The 23,195-nt window shown below is 36.5% G+C and overlaps 1 protein-coding gene across 1 annotated transcript in view; it reads left to right on the top strand.

Annotated features, from left to right (window-relative positions):
- The window catches only part of SEMA3A (semaphorin 3A), a 234,642-nt gene that overhangs the window by 166,056 nt on the left and 45,391 nt on the right, over positions 1-23,195 (top strand). Inside the window, exons 7-9 of the mRNA XM_003407174.4 lie at positions 20,586-20,728; positions 22,681-22,795; positions 22,888-22,957. Coding sequence (XP_003407222.1) covers positions 20,586-20,728; positions 22,681-22,795; positions 22,888-22,957 — 328 coding nt within the window. The remainder of the gene's footprint in view (positions 1-20,585; positions 20,729-22,680; positions 22,796-22,887; positions 22,958-23,195) is intronic.

The raw sequence follows: 23,195 nt of genomic DNA, 5'->3' as shown, positions 1-23,195 counted from the left end.
CTTATCAAGTTAGTTATAGAAAGTTGGAACACACAGGTGCACACTCTTTAGGAGCCTCAGATTTGCTAAAGTTCAGGCATTCAGTCATACGGTGGTTCACAGAATGAAGAATTGTATTATTTCTCCCTAGCTCCAATCACTGAAAATGTAGCTGGTATAAATTCAGCCTGTTACCACTGTGGCCCTTGGACAAACAGCTTGTGCCTCACTTGGGAGTTTGTGAGAAATGCAGAATCTCAGGCCTCACCCAGAACTACTGAATCAGAATCTGTTTTTCTATCAAGATCCCACATTAAAGTATTAGAAGGCCTAGAAAAAAACCTGCTGAAGTATATTGCATCTATGATTACAAAAGAAGAGACACAATGACTTTTATTGCATTCTACCTGCTTTGTGTATGTATGGTTATGATTTAGACTCAATTTACTGCTCAGGATGTGATGTGATCTTATTCAAACTTTCCAAAATCCTTCTGAAGTTGACTTCTTAAAAATAGTGGCTTCTGCTTTTGTTTAAACCGGGGGGATGTAGGCACTGACTGTGTGTATCCTATGAACAGGTAGGTTAGGTTCTTAAGCAGCAATCATTGTAAGACCTTCCATGTAAGGCCTAGAACAGTAAGACCCACTTTCGCCCAACTTGAATCATTCCACTGAGGCAGAATCCATTTAGCAGAGCTGCAACCCCTTTATCATAAAAAAAAAAAGAAAATCTCTTACAACTTCATGACTAGTTAGATTTTTTTTTCATTTTTTTTTAAATGGTAGAGGTGATGATTTCTCAGATGAAGCAAAAAATATGTTTTAAAACTGTTTTGTGGCCACGTTAATTTTAATTTTAGTTTCTTTTGTGTATACTCTAGCTTTCTCTGGAATTAGACTTGGGCTAACAATATTTTGGAAGCCCTGGTGCCATAGTGGTTAAGAGCTACAGTTGCTAACCAAAAGGTCGGCAGTTTGAATCTACCACGCACTACTTGGAAAACCCATGTGGCTGCTCCACTCAGTCCTGTAGGGTCACTGTGAGTCCAAATCAAATCGACAAAAATGGGTTTGATGTTTTGTTTTTAACAATAAAAAAACTATTTTATTTTAAATAATAAATTGGGTAAAAAACAGCGATATAGTATTTAAAATATGTAATAACTATTATTTCTCTGTAAACCTCATTTTGCCAAAGACTGTCAGTAAAGAGAAACAAGGTAGATTTTTTTGTGCAAAGAAACAGAGTAATACCCAAATATAAAAGCACAAGTTACACGTTTTCTTACAAACTTAAATTTTATGTTGCAACTCTAAATTTTAAATTATATGTGTATATTATTACGTATAATATACTCTATCTGATATTAAAAACCTCTCTCCAAATCTCATAAACGTAACTACTTCTTCACTATTAAGTTCACATAACTGTGATCCTAAAACACAACTCATGAGTGGAAGTTGTTTTGTTAAAATAACAGTAATTATTCATTTTCAATACATTGAGATTAGAAAAGTACAAGACCAGTTGTTGATGTTGAATTTGAATTACTATTTCTTAAGAGATAATAATAAGATCGTGTAGATTAAAAAGGATGTGTAATAAGAATTGTTTCCCATGAAATCTAATTACTTTGAAAATTATGCTATAATTTATCTGCTTTTTCTGCCTTGCATTTCCTTCTGCATATAATTAGACATTTTCAAGAATCAAAACTATTATTGTCTCTTAAGAACAAAAGCCATAGAAACTGGTAATTATATCACAGTTAAACATGTTTTTCTTCCTTGAAATGATCTTGAATTTCTGGTATTTTTGAGCACGTTTTCTGACCAGGGGATGATAGGAGCGCAGAAGCTATGCTGGTGTTGCAATCAGGATAATGAGTTTCTACTGATAACATCATTCATGTTATTAAAAAATTGCCAAGGTCTCTGTCCAATAAAACTGGACCCAAATTTTGCCTAATCCCTAAAGCATTATTTTATTTTCAGAATCAGGCTATGTCCTTATAGATACCTCCCTTTCAATAGAAACCCAAGGGCCTAAATCAGTGGCAATACAGAGGATAAGCCATCCTGAAAATACAGCCTTTTACTGAGGGCTTGAGCAATAAATATGCCCTATTTTTTTAGTAAATGGGTGAATATTAAAATGAACTTACTTCATTTCACTTATAAAATTGACTTTATTTCACAGAGTAAGATATATTTGTGAGACTGCATATTCGAGAATGTTTTGGCTAGTAAGTTTTATGATTACATGAATTTTTTCCCTGAATACAGCTGTTATTGAAATTCACAAATACCAATTTCATCCCCTGTGTAGATTCTGACCTACTTTCAGAGAAAAAATTTTAAGCGGAAAGTGAGTATACATCTCTGAGGAGACATTAATAGAAAAATTTTAAGTTGGTTTTGCATATTTGCTTTTGTTTTTGTGTTGCTTAGAGGGTTTTTTGGGGGGAGAACAAATTTCATTTCTATCAATCAATTTATCTTTGAATCATGTATTCAAATATAAAAGTGAGAAAACTGTGTACATCATTAAGGAGTTTTTAGAGCATACAAAATGATGGAAAGGTTTTCAGGGCCAATAATACTATCAATAACCATACAGGAGAAAAGAGAAAATAGGAGACAAATACACTTACGAACATCCAGATATTCCAATCAAAATTATGATATCACTTCTAGTATAACAAGAATGATTCAGTTATAGGTAATCTCTCAACTCAGTTTACTGCCTTACTTGTTAAAACATAAAATAATATGCTTTCTCTTGTTCAATATTGGAAAACAAGATAAAATCAAAGGAAGTTTTTCCTGAGTAATCGAAATACGTTAGCTAAGAGTGGTAGAAGACTTAACAAAATAAAGAAGAAAAGAGTTGAAACACAATTAAAGTTCTTAATTTATGTTGTTCTTATTGTTGTGTGCCATGGAGTCAATTCCAACTCATAGCAACTGTATATTCATAGGCAATACAACTTAAACCTATCCAGTTTCCCTTATTTTTACAACTTACAATGGCAAGATATGACAGTGAATTGGAGAAAGATTTTGAAAGGAGGGACTGATATGTTTTTCTTCATTCTCCTAGATATTTAAATCATGCCTGTACTATATCTCATTGGTGTGCTGATTTTTTTTTTTTTTAGCTCCTTGCTTAAGCACTGAAACTTTTCAAAACAATAAATCACACACACATGCATTTGTTTCATCTCATTTAATAAAGCAGAGTAAGCACGGTGTCTAAAAAATTTGATGAACTTTTTGGCAAAGGAAAGCAAAACGTGCTCTAATTTAAAATGAAGTAGGGCAGGAAATACCGTGTTTCTTGAAACTCTATCAATTTTCTCTTTTCAGAGAGGCCTTAGTGTGAAATCATTGACTAAGTAAGGTCATATAAATTACATGTTATCATGGCACAATAGCGATCCTAAATAGGAAGTTCTATTTTCTTTGGATGCAGGCAATGTAGGCTTGCTGCATTTTTTTTAACTCAAAAGTCATCATTTTAATGGCATGTAAAATATTTTAATTACTTTCAGGACGTGGACTTTGTTGACAAGATGTGTTTGTTTTTAGAAAGCAGAGTTTATATTATGCATAACCCATTAAATTTCCTCCATGTTGGGATCTCCTGTACTGCTAAAATGGAGGGGAATGACTTTTTCATGAAACTTTTCCAATTCTGTAGAAATTCATTGGAAAACAAATCTGTGTTAAGTATGTAACCCCCCACAATGTCCTTGCATATGATCGAAATAACATCCAGATTATTACCTATATGAGCATATGCGTGCACATGCGTGTGTAACTATTGTAAAGTAGTAAAAAAAAATTCCTGAAAATTACTTCCTGTAAAAATTCCATTTGATCTTCTCAAATAAGGAAGCTATCCAATCTGATAATACACTCATTTATACTTAACATGATTCAAAAACATAATAATGTAAATGATGAAAGTACAGTTTATGATGATGGATGAGTACATTCATAATATGAATTAATCTACTGGCAGTGTAATATAAGGAAGCATCTTTTGCAATATTGAGGAATTGCTTCTTCTATAACCAGTCAGTACCAAAGAATTAAGAGATAAGAGAGTGGAAATATAGCCCATAATGTAATATAGTACTTAATTATCAAATCATAAATAACAATAACAAAAAGTTAGAGGAACCTGTGATTTTTCCTTTTCATTTAAGTTAATTTTCCAAGCAATCTCCTTCAAACCTATTTTTTAGCCTAAGACTATGCTCCTGCAATTTGAGGTATTCACCAAGATATTTAAATTGATTGTGAGATATACATGATTGAACTAAATCAGTCAACAAGAAGAGAGACAAAAACATGACTTTATTCATTACCAATTTACTTTCCAAAATAATTCAATAATTGCAAGTAATTACATTATGAAAATATTTCTATTTAGAAGGTATTAATAGCCATAATATTTAAGTAAAAATAAAAACAAAAAAACAACCAAAATGAAAAACAAACACTCATAAAATAAAGAATTTCACCTGTGAGCCAGGCATGCCTTTAAAAAATCATCTATATGAGAGCAAATGGTCAACAATTACTCTAAAGCAAAGAAGAGAAGGTAAGGGGGCAAGGAAATTAGATTACTGGAAGTGTACAACCAGAACAGAAATAATGAGAATGTTGACACACTGAGAAAAATGTCACTGAACAATTTGTGTAGAAACCATTAAGTGGGAACAGAATTTGATGTGTAAACTTTCACCGAAAACAATAAAATATTATTTAAAACAAACAAAAAACAGCATACTTGCTGTCTAGATACAGAAAACTATAACCATACATTGTGTCTTACCAGACTAAATTTGAATCACTGTAATGAAGTTTGGAGTCCAGGCTCAGTTACATTGTTTGAATTTGTTGATTTTGCTCCCACTTAAGAATAAAACTGAACCATGAAGATAAGTATTAGCAAAAGAAGGTAAAAATATTATTCATCACGCATAATAATTTTTATTCATTTACAGACTGTGTTTTCTTAATTCTTACATGTTACTAAGCTCACATTTTGTGAACATAAAGAAACAAACACTACTTTTTATGTTGGGAGACATAAAGATTTTTTCCTCTTGTTTTGTTATGAAAAATTTTAAACGTAAGAAAGTTGAAGGAATTGAGTGACTCCTTTTATCCTCCAGCAAAATTCTGCAGATTTAGTTTGCTATAATTTATCACCTCTCCCTCTCTATTCATCCATCCATTCATTCCACTACCCATCCATCAAGCCATCTCTTTTTAAGTATATTTTATATATCAGTACACTTTCTTCATACCATTATCTAGTATTAGTTTATACATTTTTCTGTTGAGATAAAATTTGCATACAATGAAATGTAAAAACCTTAAATGTAAACTGTAAAAACCCTTCAGTGAGTACAAATGATATAACCCAAGCTTCCATCGAGGTATGGAACACTGCATCTCTCTCTCTCATGCCCCTTCCCCGTCAATCCCCATATCCGTAGGAACCCACCGTTTTGATTTTTCCAAAATGGCTTACTTTTGCCTATTCTAGACCCTCATATAAATGGAATTATACAATATACACTTGTTTGTTGTAATGTTTTTTCTAAAATGTATCCATGTCATTATATGTATCAGTAATTTGTTCCTTCTATTTTTTATTGCTAAGTAGTGTTCCGCTATATGGGTATACCACATTTTGTAATCCATTCCCCCATTGATAAACATCTGGGCTAAATAAAGCTGTTATAAACATCCTTGTCCTAATCTCTTCATGGACACATGCTTTGCTTCTCTTGATTAAATAGCTAGACGTAGAATTGCCAGATAGGTAAGTGTATGTTTGATGTAAATAAGAAATGACCAGGCCATTTTATACTTCCACCAACATTATGTGCAGGAGGATGTTAAACAATCGATTGACGTTAACAAATTTGAATTTTGACAAGTCCTTTGGCATCATGTGGAAGATAACATGTAGGAAGGTAATAGTCATTCTTGGTAAAGTAGAGGGTCAGTGAAAAAGAGGAAGACCCTCAATGAGATGGATTGACACAGTGGCTGCAACAATGGGCTCAAGCATAGCAATGATTATGAGAATGGAGAAGGACCAGCAACATTCCTTTCTGTTGTGCATGGATGGGGTTTCTGTGAGTGGGAACCAACTCAGTGGCACCTAACAACAACACGATATGGTGACAGGAAAAATACTATCGAAAGGGTGTGAAAAAAATTAATGACCTAAATAAGGCATTAAGGGAAAAATGGTTATTAAAGATAATTAGGACGGAGATAGAAATAAAATCTGGTTGATGAGAAAATGTTAATGACAAAGAAGTCAAGCCTAATCCTGGGCTTCTGAATTCAGTGGCTAGAATAAAATGGTGGCATTAAGAAAGATGAGATATCTGGTGGAGCTAGTAGTGAGTTATTCGAAGCCATCTGATAAGGAGCCAGTACCCTGGTGGTATGCTGGTTAAAGTGTTTGGCTGCTAACTGAAAGGTTGGAGGTTTGAACCCTCCAGTGACTCCATGGGAGAAAGATGTGGCAGTCTGCTTCTGTAAAGATTACAGCCTTGGAAACCCTATGGGACAGTTCTACTCAGTCGTGTAGGGTTACTATGAGTCAGAATTGACTTGACAGCATGGATTTTTTAATAAGGCACACTGGTAGTACAAACAGTTAAGCACTCGGCAGCTAACCCAAAATTTGGCGGTTTGTACTCACCCATGCTCTCCTTAGGAAAAAGACTTGGCAATCTGCTTCTGTAAAGATTATAGCCAAGAAAACCCTATGGGGTAATTCCTACTCTGTCCCATGGGATCGCCAAGTCAAAATTGACTTGACAGCACACGATAACAACCATGCAGTACTACATGGACATGGTCAAAATTCGTTAAAAAATTGCTGCTCAAGCATATGAGAGTGGCCTGGAAATCGGGAGTAGAATTAAGATAAGTAAAAAAAGTTTATGGAGAAGGGAAGGGGCAGCACTTCTACCATCCAGTGGTATATTTTTGAGCGAATATTTTCTTTCTCTACTTTTTAATCTTCTTTTCCTTAGCAGCCATAATATTTTTTTTAATTACCTCATAGTGGTTACGTATCCACCCACCCACCCACACACACACACACACAGTCTTACTTTACATACTATATAATGTCAAAGGCTTATAACTGAAATAATTCAAGGACCACTTATAATGATTGATGAGTACATTCACCATGTAAATTAATTTATTGACAATCTAATACAAGGAAGTATCTATAAATATTGCAGCACTCCTAGTTTTGCTTGACCAAACACACAGCTATTCAAGTCTCAGCATTGAGAATAAAGCTTCCTTTTGTATCTTTTAAACCCTTAAGTCCTTTTCTAATTTAATATAAAGGACAAACAATGTTTCTGATGCCGTTTCTAGTCTCTGACGTGTTTTGTTCTTTTCAATTATGGCCCCCTGAGCTCAAAAGACAGCTCTTAATTTACTAGTTCTGTCCTTTCTCTTTCACTTCTTTTTTTATTTTTTGAAGATACTTGTTTTTGTTTACTTCAATAATAGTGTTTTGAGTATTAGTGAGCAACACATAGTTAAACAGTGAAGCAACTATGGGGAAACAATGAGGATAAAGCTCATATTTCATGATGGCAAAGTGTTCTAAGTTCATCTGTATTAATTCAATTAGTTCATTTGATCCTGACAGCATCTTCATATTCTCACTTCATGAATGAGGACTTGAGGCACAGAGATGTTAAGTAACTTACTCATGGCCACACAGCTAGTAAGTGGTACAGCAAAGCATTATGCCATGACAGCCTTTTAGCTACTGTGCAGTTAAGTTACCATCATCTGTGTGAGAGCTTAGAGGGGAATAAGCCAATGTGGAAATATAATGGTGTTTAAACCCAAAAACCCATTGTCATTGAGTCAATTCCAATTCATTAGTGACCCGAAAGGACAAAGTAGAATTGCCCTGTAGGATTTTCAAGGCTGTAAATCTTTATGGAAGCAGATTGCCACATCTTTTTCCTGCAGAGCGGTTGACTTTTCGGTTGGCAGCCAGTTGTTTAGTTGAGTTCAAATTAGCAAATATTTTAAGATATACCATCCTAAGAAATAGATAAATGCAAGCTGAATGAAAAACACTACCTTGAAAGAACTTAGGGAAGAAATGCAGCTGTATATCACTATACAGGGTGATTTGGGGCAGGTGGCAAGGTGTAACTACTGGAAGAGAAGATCAAACAAGATGTTATGGAAACTCCAACATGACATTTCCACATGAAGAATTTAAAAGAAAGTATTTCTGGAAGTATTTGGAAAAGTGTTGAAAGATGGGCAGGGTATTGACAGGCAAGTTGTGTGGGGACATTCTCCATAGAAGGATGTGCACTAATAAGGCCATTTAAGAATGGAAGTTACGAGAATCCAGACTGACAAGACAGTAGGGTACAGGGAGGAAAGCAATGGGAGGGGAACCTAGAATTATATATGGGGACTTGGTAGCAGAGACTTTGAGTGTCTCTTAAAGGAGTCTGAATTTAATTGTTTAGGCAATGGAAAACTGCCAAGAAAAATTCAGTGTGCATTTTGACCCACACACACATTGGCAGCACTGTGAAATGTTGATAGGAAAATAGAATGACTTGAGGCTTGGAACGCTTTTAAGAGGATAGATCAGTGTTTTAACAGAGCTTAAATAAGGAAAAGGAATTAAGGAAAAAAATTACATTCAAAAAACGTACTAGGGGTGAAATTGAGAGGAATTACCCGCAAAATAGATACAGAAGATGAAACTGAAAAAAAATGAAAGTGGAAAAGTGTTTTCTCCTTCACAGCAGGGATGAATAAGAGGAGCTACAATATAACTAATTTGACTTGACCTTGAGTTGAGGAACCATGCTATACAGTAATGTTTGTTTGTGATCACTTCATATGTTTATGCCTGTTAGCCCAGTATCCCAAAAGGTTTTCACTTCCTCATAAATAACTTGCCTTTAGTTGAGGAAAACTGTGGATAGTTTATTTTGGTTATGACCATTTAGTACAAATCAATGTATTTCACAGTGGCAGAAAGTAGCAAGATTTCCCACTAATTTATTAACGTTAAAAACTGATCTTCTTACCACGGCCTCCACCAGATTGAGTCCAGTAAAACTAGATGGTGCCCAGCTACCACCAATGAGTGCTCTGACAAGGGATCACAACAGGGGGTCCCAGACAGAGCTGGAGTAAAATATAGAACAAAAATCTAACTCACAAAAAAAGACCAGACTTACTGGCCTGACAGAGACTGTAGAAACCCCAAGAGTATGGCCCCTGGACACACTTTTAGCTCAGTAATGAGGCCATTCCTGAGATTCACCCTTCAGTCAGAAATTAGGCCCATAAGACAAAACAAGACTGAAGGGGACACACCAGCCCAGGGGCAAGGGCTAGAAGGCAGGAGGGGACAGGAAAGCTGGTAATAGGGAACCCAAGGTTGAGAAGGGAGAGTGTTGACATGTTGTGGGGTTGTTAACTAATGTCATAAAATAATATGTGTACTAACTGTTTAATGAGAAGTTTTTTCTGTAAACCTTCATCTAAAAATCTAAAGTACAGTTAAAAAGAAAAAACAAAATAATAAAGCACACTGAATAATTGAAATTTCTAAAGCCATCCCCCCCAAAAAACTGATTATTAAAACAGTGTGCCAAATAACGAAACAGTATATAAATATATGCAACCTAGAGAGAGATTGCAAAACACCCAGGTGCAAATACTTGCAGCAGTGTGATGCTGGAGAAAGAATTTGGTTCTTTCTCCTGTGACAAGTTTGTACTTTTCTGGGTCTTTGTCTCAAGGTTTCCTTCTGGGATGAGTATGGATTATTATAATATGCATAGAGCACAGGGAAGGGACACAGTAAATAGAACCCATTATTTTCTCTCATATCCTGTGCTCATCTTCCATCCTGTTCAGCCCTTCTCTCCCTCCTGATGTGACTCATCCTGAACCTTGGGGTTGAATTATCCCAAGGGCTGGTCATAGTTTCCCAGCCAGCTCAGCATCACAAGCATTTTCAAGCCTCCTTGGCAGCTAGAGGTTTTTTTGTTCCATAGCCAAAAGTGATATATCCACTCTGCTTAGACTGTTAGCTAAGAATGTGAGATGACCTTATACTGCATTCCCTGCATTCTTAATGTGCTTCAAGTTTCTTTTCACGGTCTATTGATTCTTTGGGGTTTTTTCCCTTGTGTGGCAGCAAAGCTGAAAGGGGAAGAAGCCAGTCACTCTGGCTGCCATCCTGGTGTGCTGGCCGGCATCTGGTGATGATTTTTCTTCGTCACCAGTTTCCCCTCTAGTTAGTTTGTAAGTATGTTGAAGCTTGAGGCTGTGATATAGAAACCACTAATAGAGTTTACAATTTACATAATTCACAATTTGTACTTAGTGTCTTTAACAGGCTTAATTGCCACCTTGTCAACTGGCTTCTGAATGAACTTGCTTTCATTAACAAAGTTTATGTTAACATTAACTTTTAAAAATATTTTTTTTCAGGATATTTCACCAAGTTTTATAAACAGTGTTATGAAATAGTACCAGCTAGCAATTTTTGAAGGCCTCTTATATGTCAGACACACGCACATAACATAACATATATGTGGTGGTAGTTGCTGTTGAGTCGATTCGGACTCATAGTCACCCCGTGTGTGCAAAGTAGAACTGCTCCATAGGGTTTTCAAGGCTGTGATCTTTCAGAAGCAGATTGCCAGGCCTGTCTTCTGAGGCACCTCTGGGGGGGTCTAATTGCCAACCTTGCAGCTAGTAGTCGAGCACTGGACCATTTGCGCCACCTAGATATATAATATAATATTAATAGATATTGAAAAACCAAACCCATTGTCATCAAGTCGATTCTGACTCATAACAACACTATATATATGTATATATATATTCTAATTATTCCAGCAACCTCCTGAGATATACACTTGACAGGAAGCTGAGGCTCATAGATGTTAATTTTTTTTTTTTTATGTTATGTTATAAATATAATGGGTAGGAGAAGCCCAAACTCCACGCAGCTTTCCCTCGCACCTATTGCAGAGTAGTTTTTATATATTTGTAATGAAGAAAGAATTTGCCTCTTTTTATCTTGGTAATTAAAGCCCTGCATTTAGTAAAGGTTTTCCTTCACAAATAGTCATAACGTCAGAGGGATCACCTTTAGAGTGTGGAGTAAGAAAAATGTGGTATGCACGTTTTGTGAATTATGTACATTTTAAAGCCTTTGTCCCCCCCCCCACAGATGAAGGTGATAGATCACACTGATTCAGAGAGATGAGTACTTTGGGCTGTTTTTCTGCAGTGGGGCCATGCTCCTCCTAATCCGCCGTGGAGCCTCCTAACATGCCTTATGAGATGATTGGCTGAGTGTTTCATGTTGTGAAACTAACCAGTCCTTTCAGCAATTGCACAAAAGAGTTTATAATCATTAATTCCATGCTTTATCCAAATGGACTATATATGACTTATGCCCAGGAAAACCAATACATATCTGTCTTAGTTGTCTAATGAGGCTATAACAGAAATACCACAGGTGGATGGCTTTAACAGAAAGGAATTTATTTTCTCGCAGTTCAGGAGGCTGGAAGTCCAAATTCATGGTGCCAGCTTTAGGAGAAGGTTTTCTCTCTTTGTAGGCTCTGGAGGAAGGTCTTTGTCTCTTTTGAGCTCCTGGGCAATCTTCATGTGGCTTGACATCTCTCTTCCCCCATCTCTGCTTCTCTGGCTTGCTTGTTTAGTCTCTCATATCTCAAAAAGGGTTAATTTAAGACACACCCTACACTAAGCCTTTATCATCAACGTAACAAAGACAATTCATTCCCAAATGGCATTACAATCACAGGCATAGAGGTTAGGATTTACAACACATATTTTGGGGTGACACAATTCAATCCACAACGATATCCCGACTTTTAAATTTATAGATACTCCAAAAACCTTAATTAATCATTCTGTAAATTCAGTCCATGTTCAGCAAAATATTTCCCCAATTTTAGTTGTATGTTTTTGTTCTTTGGGACTTACTAGCGGAAGGGACAGGTCCAGCCACATGCTGGTCAGAATGTCGCAGTACTAGAGATCCAGGCTGATTCTAATGCTGAGAGCAGCAGAATGTTTTCATTATTTAAATAAAACTCAAGCTGCCAAATGAATCATAAAGGCAACCGGGTGTCCTGTGCCAAGGTGTCACTTTCATTAAGTGTGAGATTGCACCTGAAGGACGGTTTAATTTGCAGCTGCTAAAAATATTTCAACAGACTGGTACTGTTACAAGTGGCAGGTGGTGCCCAAACGTGAATTTTGCAAGAAATGCCGTCTGTGGGATGCACTGTGGAAGAATGTGAAGGGGTGGAAAAGGAGATAAAGGAGAAAGAAAAGAGTGGCGTATTTACTCAGTGTTTGTTGTTATAATCTTGACTAAAGATTCTGTGCTTCACATGATAGCATTGGCCCTAGGTTATTAAATGTGATGTGTTTTTTTCAGCATCCAAAGTGTGCCCAGGGCATTGCAAATGTACCACAGTACCTGTAAAGACAAGTTTCTTTCCCAAAGGCACACCATTTAAGCTACCCAGATGAGAGAATCTTTTCCAACCGTATTTACCTTTCATAATGTTTACACTGCGGTTTTATGCTGGCAAGATCAATGCACTTTGATCTTCTTTAAATGGATTTTGCCACTTGCTTTTGATGTTCAGTTTTTCATACATATCCACATCGATTTCCTGCTTTACATTGCAAGGAACCTTCTCAAATTGTTAAATCATTGTCTCTTGGGATTTTCTGAACTTCACAGAGCAGAGAACATTGTAATGTGGAAAGGCATCTAGGGGTGCTGTAACTGTTGACGTTATTAAAAGATCCGTGTCTATAATTTGGACGGACTTGGCCGCATTGAGATCAGGAATTTGTATCTGGAGACTGAAAGTGAGCATGCTCTGCCTTAATGGGTTGCAGAACACAGTTTTAAGAAGAAAAACTAACTGGTGAGTTTGGATTGTTGTTTCTGCTTGCCATTTGATGGGAGTAGATGGAAGTAGAATAGCTTCCTTTGTGAACACCGTGAACTTTTTAGGTTCCTAAGGTGAACTAATAAGGTAGGTCAATCTGAATAAATTTGGGTAAAACCTGTCCATGGGGAGTCTTTGATGACAAGGCAAATTGTTGAATTCCTTACTGTTCCTCAGGACAATGGTAATCTCTGACATACAGCATATGGATTATGATTAGCTCCACAAAATTAATAGACATGTTTTCTATTATTGTAAATCCTATTGGTGAAATCTAATTTTGGAAAATTGCCAACACAATTAGACTATATTAATTATCTAATCAAGAGAATAAGATTAAAAAAAAAACTCTCAGGTTAAAAGAAAATTCATAAAATTTCAAAATGACATTTTGAAAATCTGCTATTATGAAATTACTGTCAGTAATAGTTGCAATTTAGAGACATATCTAAGCGTTTCTTTAACCAGAAACCAAAACATTTTTGAGCATATGATGAGCTCAGCATCTCCTCAAAATGATGACAAACTCTGTCAAAACTCAAGAAAAAAAAAATGACCTTTTTTTTTTATCCCAAAGAACATACTTTAGTTTAGGAGATCCATTCATTTATTAATTCATTTATTCACTCGTTTGGGAACTATGCTCTGTTTTCATAAATTATGCTTACCATGGGAGAAATAGGAAAAAAATATGGAGATCAGATTACAAGAAGTCAGGAAAAAGAAAACAAGTGATTAAAATAGAGCTTTGTAGAGTCTAATTGGGAAATATGTACCAGGTGCCAGGGAATGGTTTGCGTTTTAAAAGGCGATAGACAATAGAAGACAGTTTGGAGGAAGCTGAGGCCAGAGGCAGGGAAAACAGATTGAAGGTGACTCCCAGGAGACTACCAAACTACATTTGGGTAGTTGCAGTGGGACGGATTCAAAATAAGCTGAGAGGGTAACTTTGTTATATATAGAAGCTGAAGGAGCAAGAGGAAGAAATTTAGGACAAGTGCCTGTCATGAGACAAGTATAAAAATGAGGATAGTATAAAAGGAATTAAATATTATAAAAGATGTAAAAGCAAACTTTCTTCCCATGCTAAGGGACACCATGATTGTGTAATAGGAGATAGTGTTCTAGAATGATAAGCGAGTTCAGTAAGGGAGTAAAGAAGGGGAATAGTGGTGAGTACTGCATAAAAGATATGTCAAGGCTAGTTTGTAGATAACAATGAATAGCCATTAGTTTGTTTTCTATTTTTGAGGCTACTGTGAAGTATGTAACTGACAATCACTCTTGTGCGAGAAAGTTGTGATCCACCTCAAGTATATGTATAGATAGATCACGATGGTGTGTACTTTTAACCTTAATACTGACTCGGAGTAACTTCAGCTTGCCTTAGAGCTTGACACATTTTAATTTATGCTACTTTGTCATAACCTGTGATACCTGAAATCTGTTCTGGAAAATGTATGGATGAATGTGTTCATACATATTTCTGTAGCAGTGTATGAGGGGCATAGTGGAAATAGATAATACAGGTAGAAGACTAGTTAGATGATTTCAAAAATATAACTGTATGCAAAAGGACAAATATTGTATAAGACCACTGTTATAAGAACTTGAGAAATAGTTTAAACTGAGAAGAAAACATTCATTTGTGGTTATGAGAGGGGGAAGGGAGGGAAGGTGGGAGGGGGTATTCACTAATTAAATAGTAGATAAGAACTACTTTAGGTGAAGGGAAAGACAGCACACAATACAGGGGAGGTCAGCACAATTGGACTAAACCAAAAGCAAAGAAGTTTCCTGAATCAACTGAATGCTTTGAAGGCCAGCGTAGCAGGGCAGGGGTCTGGGGACCATGGTTTCGGGGGACATCTAAGTCGACTGGCATAATAAAATCTACTAAGAAAACATTGTGCATCCCACTTTGAAGAGTGGCATCTGGGATCTTAAACACTAGCAAGCAGCCATCTAAGATGCATCAATTGGTCTCAAACCACCTGGATCAAAGGAGAATGAAGAACACCAAGGACGCAAGGTGATTACAAGCCCAAGAGACAGACAGGGCCACATGAACCAGAGTCTACATCATCCTGAGACCAGAAGAACTAGATGGTGCCCACCTACAACCAATGACTGCCCTGACAGGGAACACAACAGAGAACCCCTGAGAGAGCAGGAGAGCAGTGGGATGCAGACCCCAAATTCTCATAAGACCAGACTTAATGGTCTGACTGAGACTAGAAGGACCCTGGTGGTCATTGTCCCCAGACCTTCTGTTGGCCCAGGACAGGAACCATTCCCGAAGCCAACTCTTCAGACATGGATTGGACTGGAAAATGGGTTGGAGAGGGATGCTGTTGAGGAGTGAGCTGCTTGGATGAGGTGGACACTTGAGACTATGTTGGCATCTCCTGCCTGGAGGGGAGATGAGAGAGTGGAGGGGGTTAGAAGCTGGTGAAATGGACATGAAAAGAGAGAGTGGAGGGAGAGAGCGGGGTGTCTTATTAAAAAAAAATTAGAGGGAGGGTAATTGGGAGTGTGTAGCAAGGTGTATATGGGTTTTTGTGTGAGACTGACTTGATTTGTAAGCTTTCACTTAAAGCACAATAAAAATTATTAAAAAAAAAATATATATAACTGTAAAGTAATGACATGAATTGTGCTGACAGCACTGGAAAGGAAAAGGAAATGAAAATAATAGTAGAAATAAGTCTGATAATAAAAGTAGAGTGAAAAAAGAAAAAAAAAAAAAAACGAAAACCTGAAGGAGATAGGGATAATTTAAGGTAAGATACCATTTTATCTCTAGGTGTTAATAATGACCAAAGTGAGAAAGGTAGGAGCAGAAGCAGTTTTGAAAGGAAAATTGGTAAGTTTTTTGCTAGGCATAATGAATTAAAGATGAAATGAGATATCTAGTTAGACATTTTTAGCCCCAGTTTTGAAGCACAGGATAGACCTGTGGAGAAAAGGAAAGGTAATATAGTGTGGTGATACTTGAAGCTATAGATGTGACTAAATTCCCAAAGAGAAATAAGAAAATTAAGATAAATTGGAATGGGAGAAACACTAGGAGCTGACTTCATTTACAGTAGTGGGAGGAAAGAAAAGGCCCCCCAAAAAGAAATTTAGAAAGTGTCTGTGTTTAGGGATTTCAGAAAAAGGGGAAGGAAGTTTTAAGGAAACAGCAAAGGTTAGATGGCTAAGAAATCAGGTTCAGAGTCATGAAAACCACAAGAAGCCAGAAACACAATGAAAGTTTTAAGAAGGATTTGAATTACTTATTACTGACTCAGAGTAGTGTTACTATGCCAGTAGCTGAAGACAACCAAAGGAAAATGAGTATCAAATTTTATTTGATAATTTGATAGTTCCTATTGATTATCAGTGGAACACTCAGTGGTTGTAAAAATGGCTTGGGGGCAGTGTCTGACCTTCTCCAACCTCACAAGGGGGAGGGAGAACCAAGATCAACAGCTTAAGGCTGACTCCCATGAGGTAGGGGCCAGACAAGCCTCCTATCGGCCATTTTTACTAATTCCGATACCAGCTGTCCCTCACACAGCACTCTCTACTTCTCTGCTAGGTTCGATAATTCATTGCAATGACCACACAGAACTCATAGACCATACTCATGATTATGGGACTTATTAGGGAAGTAACAGAATTCAGGCTCAAGCACATTCAGGATACAGTTCTTCCATCAGGATAGGCTTTCCCCAGCTGTGCTCCCAGGGATGCTTCTCCCGGGCCTTTGGCCTCTGCCCAGAGGCACACATCTTTCTCTGTCCATGGGCTGGGAAGCCCACTGTGCCATCACCTGCTGCCGGGTCTCATGCCACCACTTCTCACTATCTTCATGGTTACAGCTTGCTCTCTTTCTCAGCTTCCTGCTTCCAAAAAGCTTCTCAGTGCAGGGATACTGGGTCCAAAGGACACATTTTCCACTCCTTGCTGTTCTTCCTTGGCAGTGATAGGATCCTCCTCTCTGGTCTCAAATTGGCTCTCTTTTAAGGCAAAACTGACCAATCCCCTTGGTAGGCACAATTACCCTATCACACCGTCCTGCTCAATCACCTGGGTGGGAGTTACAAGATCATGGCTAGAAAGGCCACACACAAAAGTAATTAATCCACTGCAGTGGTGAAGCATGCCAAAAGCTAGATGTGAAAATAATAAGGAGCACTGGTAAATGGGGCAAGGTGAATGAGTGCTCTTTCAAGCGTACCTTTTCCTTAAGGGATACAAGAAATCACAAAGTGATTCTATACGATAGAGTGTCAGTAGAAGTTATTTTCTTTATCAGGATAAAGAAATTTTAAGAATATATAGTTGACAGAAAGAGTCATTAAAGAGGGAAAGATTGAAATCCAAAGAAGAATACTTCTTCCCTTCATTTCTGCATTGCCTGCTTGCTAAATTTCCTCTCTTTATTGCTTTTCTCAGTGTTTTAGGGTCTATCTTTATACTAAAAAATACTATTCCCTCCTAATTACTCCATTGGCTTCAAGTGTGTGTAACTTCAATTCTAATCCAGATCTGTTTCCTGAGCACCTATGTTCCATGGCCTATGGGACACCCCACAAGCATCTCACTCTAAATGCACACTAAGCTAAGCTCATCTTCTTTCCTCACTCTTGTATCTACCCTTCCTCAAACATTCTCTATTTCCGTAAACTACTCCACTTTTCAACTAACTGCTCAAATCACATTTATTTTCCATGCTTTTCCCTCTATTACTTATATTAAACATCGTATCAGTGAACATAATTTATAAATTCTACTTTCAAATAATCCCTGAATCTTTCTGTACCCCCAATGCCTCATGAAGGTCTGAGCTACCATCACTTCTCACTCCGTTTCTGTGACAGCCTCCAGCCCAGTCTCCCAGTCTCCATTCTTGATTTGCTATAACTTGTTCTGTTCATCAGTGATCTTCTTAGCATAAAAATCTGATACTATCATTACCCAGTTGAACACACTTCAGTGGTTTTCCCCATTGCTAGTAGGATAATTGTACTCCTAAATATATAGAAACCACAAATACAAGTTTGTGTTAAACACACATACACACTCATGAATTCCTAGGAGTTTAACTTCATCAATATAGTAATAATTGCTTGGTCTATAACATAATCTCTCATCTCACATACATGATTCTGCTCTCCATTTCTCATGAGACATACATATGCACAAATATATTTTTATGCATATGAACAAGTAGAAATTTATGAGGAAAAACAAGTTGTGCAACAATCATTACAGTTCAAGAAATGTATTATTTTGTGTGCCTAAAAAATGTCAGTGCTAAGGCATACCACTTTAAAATTATTCTTCTCCTACGCTTCTTCCACTGGTACTCTGCCCTTCAAATATGAATAGTTAGTATGTCATATGTTTTACATTACTTACATAGCCTGTATAATTTGTCTGAAAAGGACAGTGAGATGTAACCCGGTGAAATACACTAAGTGCATGGTCCCAGAGCAAAAGTTAAGCGAAGGTTACAAGTGTGCAACACATGATAACAATAATTATTCACAGGTGTGAAGATTAGGACTAAATAACTTGGATCATATATGGATAAAGCTAGTTTTGGTGTCCTAATCTCTTTCCTAGTCTCTTAATTATGGTGCTAACCTGTATCTGTATATTTCATTGAGTTTGATATGATAATACATCATGGGAGTACAGGTAGATTATTTTAAGAATTTAAGTGCCTGCAATGTCCTATGGAAACCCTGGTGGCGTACTAGTTAAGTGCTACAGCTGCTAACCAAAGGGTCGGCAGTTCAAATCTGCCAGGCGCTCCTTGGAAACTCTATGGGGCAGTTCTACTCTGTCCTATAGGGTCGCTATGAGTCGGAATCGACTCAACGGCACTGGTTTTGGCAATGTCCTAAGTGTGTTCAGTAAGATAAACTCAGATTTTTAGTATATTACGTGTTAAAGCCATGAAGCTACTACCTATTTCTAAATAGGTTTCTGAGCCACAACCATATCAACCCAGATATTTACAAAAAATATTTTGAATGTGGGACTTTGAACATTGCTGGTATACATTCTGCATAATTTATGTCGTCTTCTTTTTCTCTGCCTTCCTTCCTTTCCGCCTTGCACAGATGTTGTTTGAATGGTCACTGCGTTTTAAGTTCTGGTATCACAGCAGTGAACCAATGTGCCAAGACCTTATTCTCGTGAACTTATACTCCATTGGGGTGGAAAGGATGATAGACAATAAGCAAATGAAGATGGATTATAGATAGATGATAGATAGGTAGGTGGGTAGGTAGATGACAAATAGATGATAGATGATGGATGGATGGGTGGATGGGTGGGTGGGTGGGTGGATGGATGGATGATGTATGGATAGATAGACAGACAGACAGATAGATCATAGCAGGTGTCGAACAGTATTAGGAAGAAAAATAATGCATGAAGAAATGAAGAATGACCATGAGTAAGAGTTTCTATGCTTTAGAAAGGATAGTCAAAGAAGGTTTCTCTGATAATGTTGTATTTGAACAAAGCCCTGAATAAAAGTGGGAATCCAGCATTGAGGATGTATGAGGGCAAAAAATTATTCAAGGAGAAAAACTGAGGCAGGAATGATAATCAGGAAGCAGGTCGGTATAGCAAGCTCAAAGTAAATTAGGAAAGAAAGAACAGGAGAGACATGAAAGGTAGCCAGGGACCAGATCACAGATGCTTTCTGTTTCTTGGAAGGATTTTATATTTTATTGTAAGTGAGTTGGAAAGATATTGGAGGATTTGGAGAGGGAAGTAACACAATCTGACATATAAGAGGTCTATGCTGGCTGCTGTGTGCACGATAGACGGAGGTTAGTAAGGTGGAAACAAGGCAAAAAGTTACAAATTTATTACAACAACCCAGGATGCTATCCTGGGAGAGGGTGGTCCTGGGGTCAAGGTGAGAAGTGGTGATGGATGGGGATTTACTGATGAATAGATTGTGAAGTGTGAAAGAAAGAGAAGACTCAAGGTTGTCTCTGAGGTGTTTGGCCTGAACACCTAGTAAAATGACATGGTTCTCCACTGAGATGGGGAGAACCAGGGGAGGAGTTGTTCATTTGGTTTATGTGGCTTTCACCTCCCCTGTCCCACCCAGTCTTTGCCAGGAATTGAAATAGATCAACTGGTAGTTTGATTGAAACCATTTCATGCTTGAATGGAAGAATAGTAACAGTGACTGCAATAAGTAATATAGCACATGGCAGTGCAAAATATTTTAATATCCGGGAATGCATTTGCAATACGTGATTGCATTGAGGATTTCTGCACTTACTCCTAACCTTCCATAAAACATTAACAAATGTTTTTTTTTTGAGAATTAATGTGATTTGTAACATACTTTAGAATGACTAAATAAAGTTTCACTTGTATTGAATAAAAGTGAATGAAGGAAAGATTAGTTTCTTAAAATACATCAAATAGTAAGAAGGTGGTAATAGACTGTAATGAATGATATTTATTCAACTGTGAATTAACATCTATGCTATAACTTGTTTCTCAGATCCAAGATTCATTAGTGCCCACCTCATCCCAGAGAGTGACAATCCTGAAGATGACAAAGTGTATTTTTTCTTCCGTGAAAATGCGATAGATGGAGAACACTCTGGAAAAGCCACTCATGCTAGAATAGGTCAGATATGCAAGGTGAGGTAAAGAAAAAGCATGGGATTGCAGGTCATTGTGCAATCACAGTTTTTTTTCTTCCACCTGTGTGCAAGTACAATGAAAATCAGAGTTAAAAAATTTGACCAATGGCATCAAATATTTAAATGGTTAAAAAAAAATTATTGGAAATACACTGTAGCTATTTAACTGTAATTCTACATAGCCAAACATACAGGTAAATGTTGTGATATAACTGGTGTTATTTCACAACTACATTAAATGATAATGGTTTAAAATTCTAGGGAATTTTTTCACAGATAATCTGGGAGAATGTAAGGACCATTCTACACTTATTTCCCTCTCAGACCTAGCAGTTTCCTACAAGGCGTAAACTTTGAACAAATACTTGTTGTTGGAATAACTGAAGTATTAACTTAAAGAAAGACAAATATTGAGGCTTGTTTTTACAAACTGATTTTTGCATCCTATGTGTGCATTTACACATATACATAATTTTGAGGCTCTGAGTTTTATTTATCCGGAATATTTCATTATTGGGTGGCATGCCATGGATGTGACATTGCGTTATGGTGTTAGGCATATAAAATTGAGAAATTGTTCAATAAATGCCTTTGGATTAATTAGTATCATTAGTATCAATGTGAAAACATGATAAAGCTTATTTTTCCCTTATATAATGTGTAGTGTAGTATAAATGTACTGCGGATAAAACCAAATGTTAGTATATATTAAAGTTTCAGCTCAAGAAAATTACAAAGCTAGTTCCAATCATTTTCCCATAACAAAATTACTTTTTCTTCAGAAAGTATCATAAAATTAAAAAAAATCATGATATTTTTGGTAGCCTCTTTCCTCCTCCAATCATTGTCCAGTTGTTAATCTCTAGTATATTCAATTAAGGAAACTCTGGTGGCACAATGGTTAAGTGCTATGGCTGCTAACCAAAAGATCTGCAGTTCAAATCCACCAGGAACTCCTTGGAAACTCTATGGGGCAGTTCTATCCTGTCCTGTAGTGTCGCTATGAGTCAGATTCGACCCAAGGGCAATGGGTTTCGTTTTGGGTTTTTTATATTCAATTAACGCACAATTGAAAGTTTTGTTGATCTGGAAACATACAAATAAAATGTGAAATGGATGAGAATCTTTTCTCCACAAAACACAGGTGGTATTAAAAGTGTTACTTACAAGTGTTTAGAACATCCTTATACCCAAAATATGAATTAGTGTTATATGTTTAAGGAACCAGTTCATGCACTTAAAATATTATTTTAAAAGACTATAGTAGCCACAAAATACATACCATCAAAATAGAATTTATTGCTACATTTAGGCTAAAGCCAAATTTTATTTGTGGTGAGGAGACACTTTTACAAAATGTTTTCTCTGAACTGAGTTTCCTTTAATAAATTTTATGCAGATATTTTCTCTACATGCTAACTATAAAATCAAATTGCTTCAATGTGTGATGCTAGCAAGTTTTATTTGCGGTGTATTTTAGTATAGGTTATAAGGCATGCATTTTTCATCCATTCAATAAATCCTCATTTAGTGCCTACTAAAAAAAAAAAAATTTTTTTTTTTTAATGTGATAAGCACTGGCTGCGACCCAGCCATGCAGATAAGTAAAATCTCAAGGAATACACAGTAGGTAGGAGAAACAAAACAAACACGAGTGTAATAACTGTAGAGAAGTAACACAATGAAAAAAGTGGTAACACGATAGAAATGGCTTTTTTATGTTAAAGGATATTCGTTACAAGTATTTCCTTGAATAAAGTTTCAGTAAATGATTCAACCAACAATACAATAGTCATAATATCTTATATCTGGACATTTGAAATGATAATGGAACTTTTTTAAAAAAGCAAGGAATTTCATTTTGTGTTTATCTCAAGATACAAGGAAAAGAAATGTTTGAAATTATCATTTACATGTATAGTTCCTAAAACTGACATTTTCTCCTTTCAGAATGACTTTGGGGGGCACAGAAGTCTGGTGAATAAATGGACAACATTCCTCAAAGCTCGTCTGATTTGCTCAGTACCAGGCCCGAATGGCATTGACACGCATTTTGATGAATTGCGTAAGTAGCTGGTAGTATTGTATAGAGAATGTTTGCCCACACTTTTCAATGACCATCAAAAAATGCAACTTTCCCCAATTTTTTTTCAACAGAGGATGTATTCCTAATGAATTCTAAAGATCCTAAAAACCCAATTGTATATGGAGTATTTACAACTTCCAGGTAAATAACTTTTTACTATCTTATCATCGTAGAAACTGTGTTCTTTAGGTGATTTCCATGTCTCCATAATTTGTGAAAAGAAATTTTTGAAGGGACAGTGTTGCTTTAACTTTTGATCTGTTATGCCTTCTTGGGTGGTTGAAATAAGTAATGACCTAAGTCGTTTTTTTTTAAATAAATTTTAGCAAAGAATATCATCACTGTAAATCAAGTGGCGAAATAGCTTGAAAAATTTGTC

Source organism: Loxodonta africana, chromosome 8 (assembly GCF_030014295.1).
Source record: "Loxodonta africana isolate mLoxAfr1 chromosome 8, mLoxAfr1.hap2, whole genome shotgun sequence".
Lineage (NCBI taxonomy): Eukaryota > Metazoa > Chordata > Mammalia > Proboscidea > Elephantidae > Loxodonta > Loxodonta africana.
The sequence above is the reverse complement of the archived record's forward strand: the minus strand, read 5'-3'. Positions and strand labels throughout refer to the sequence as shown.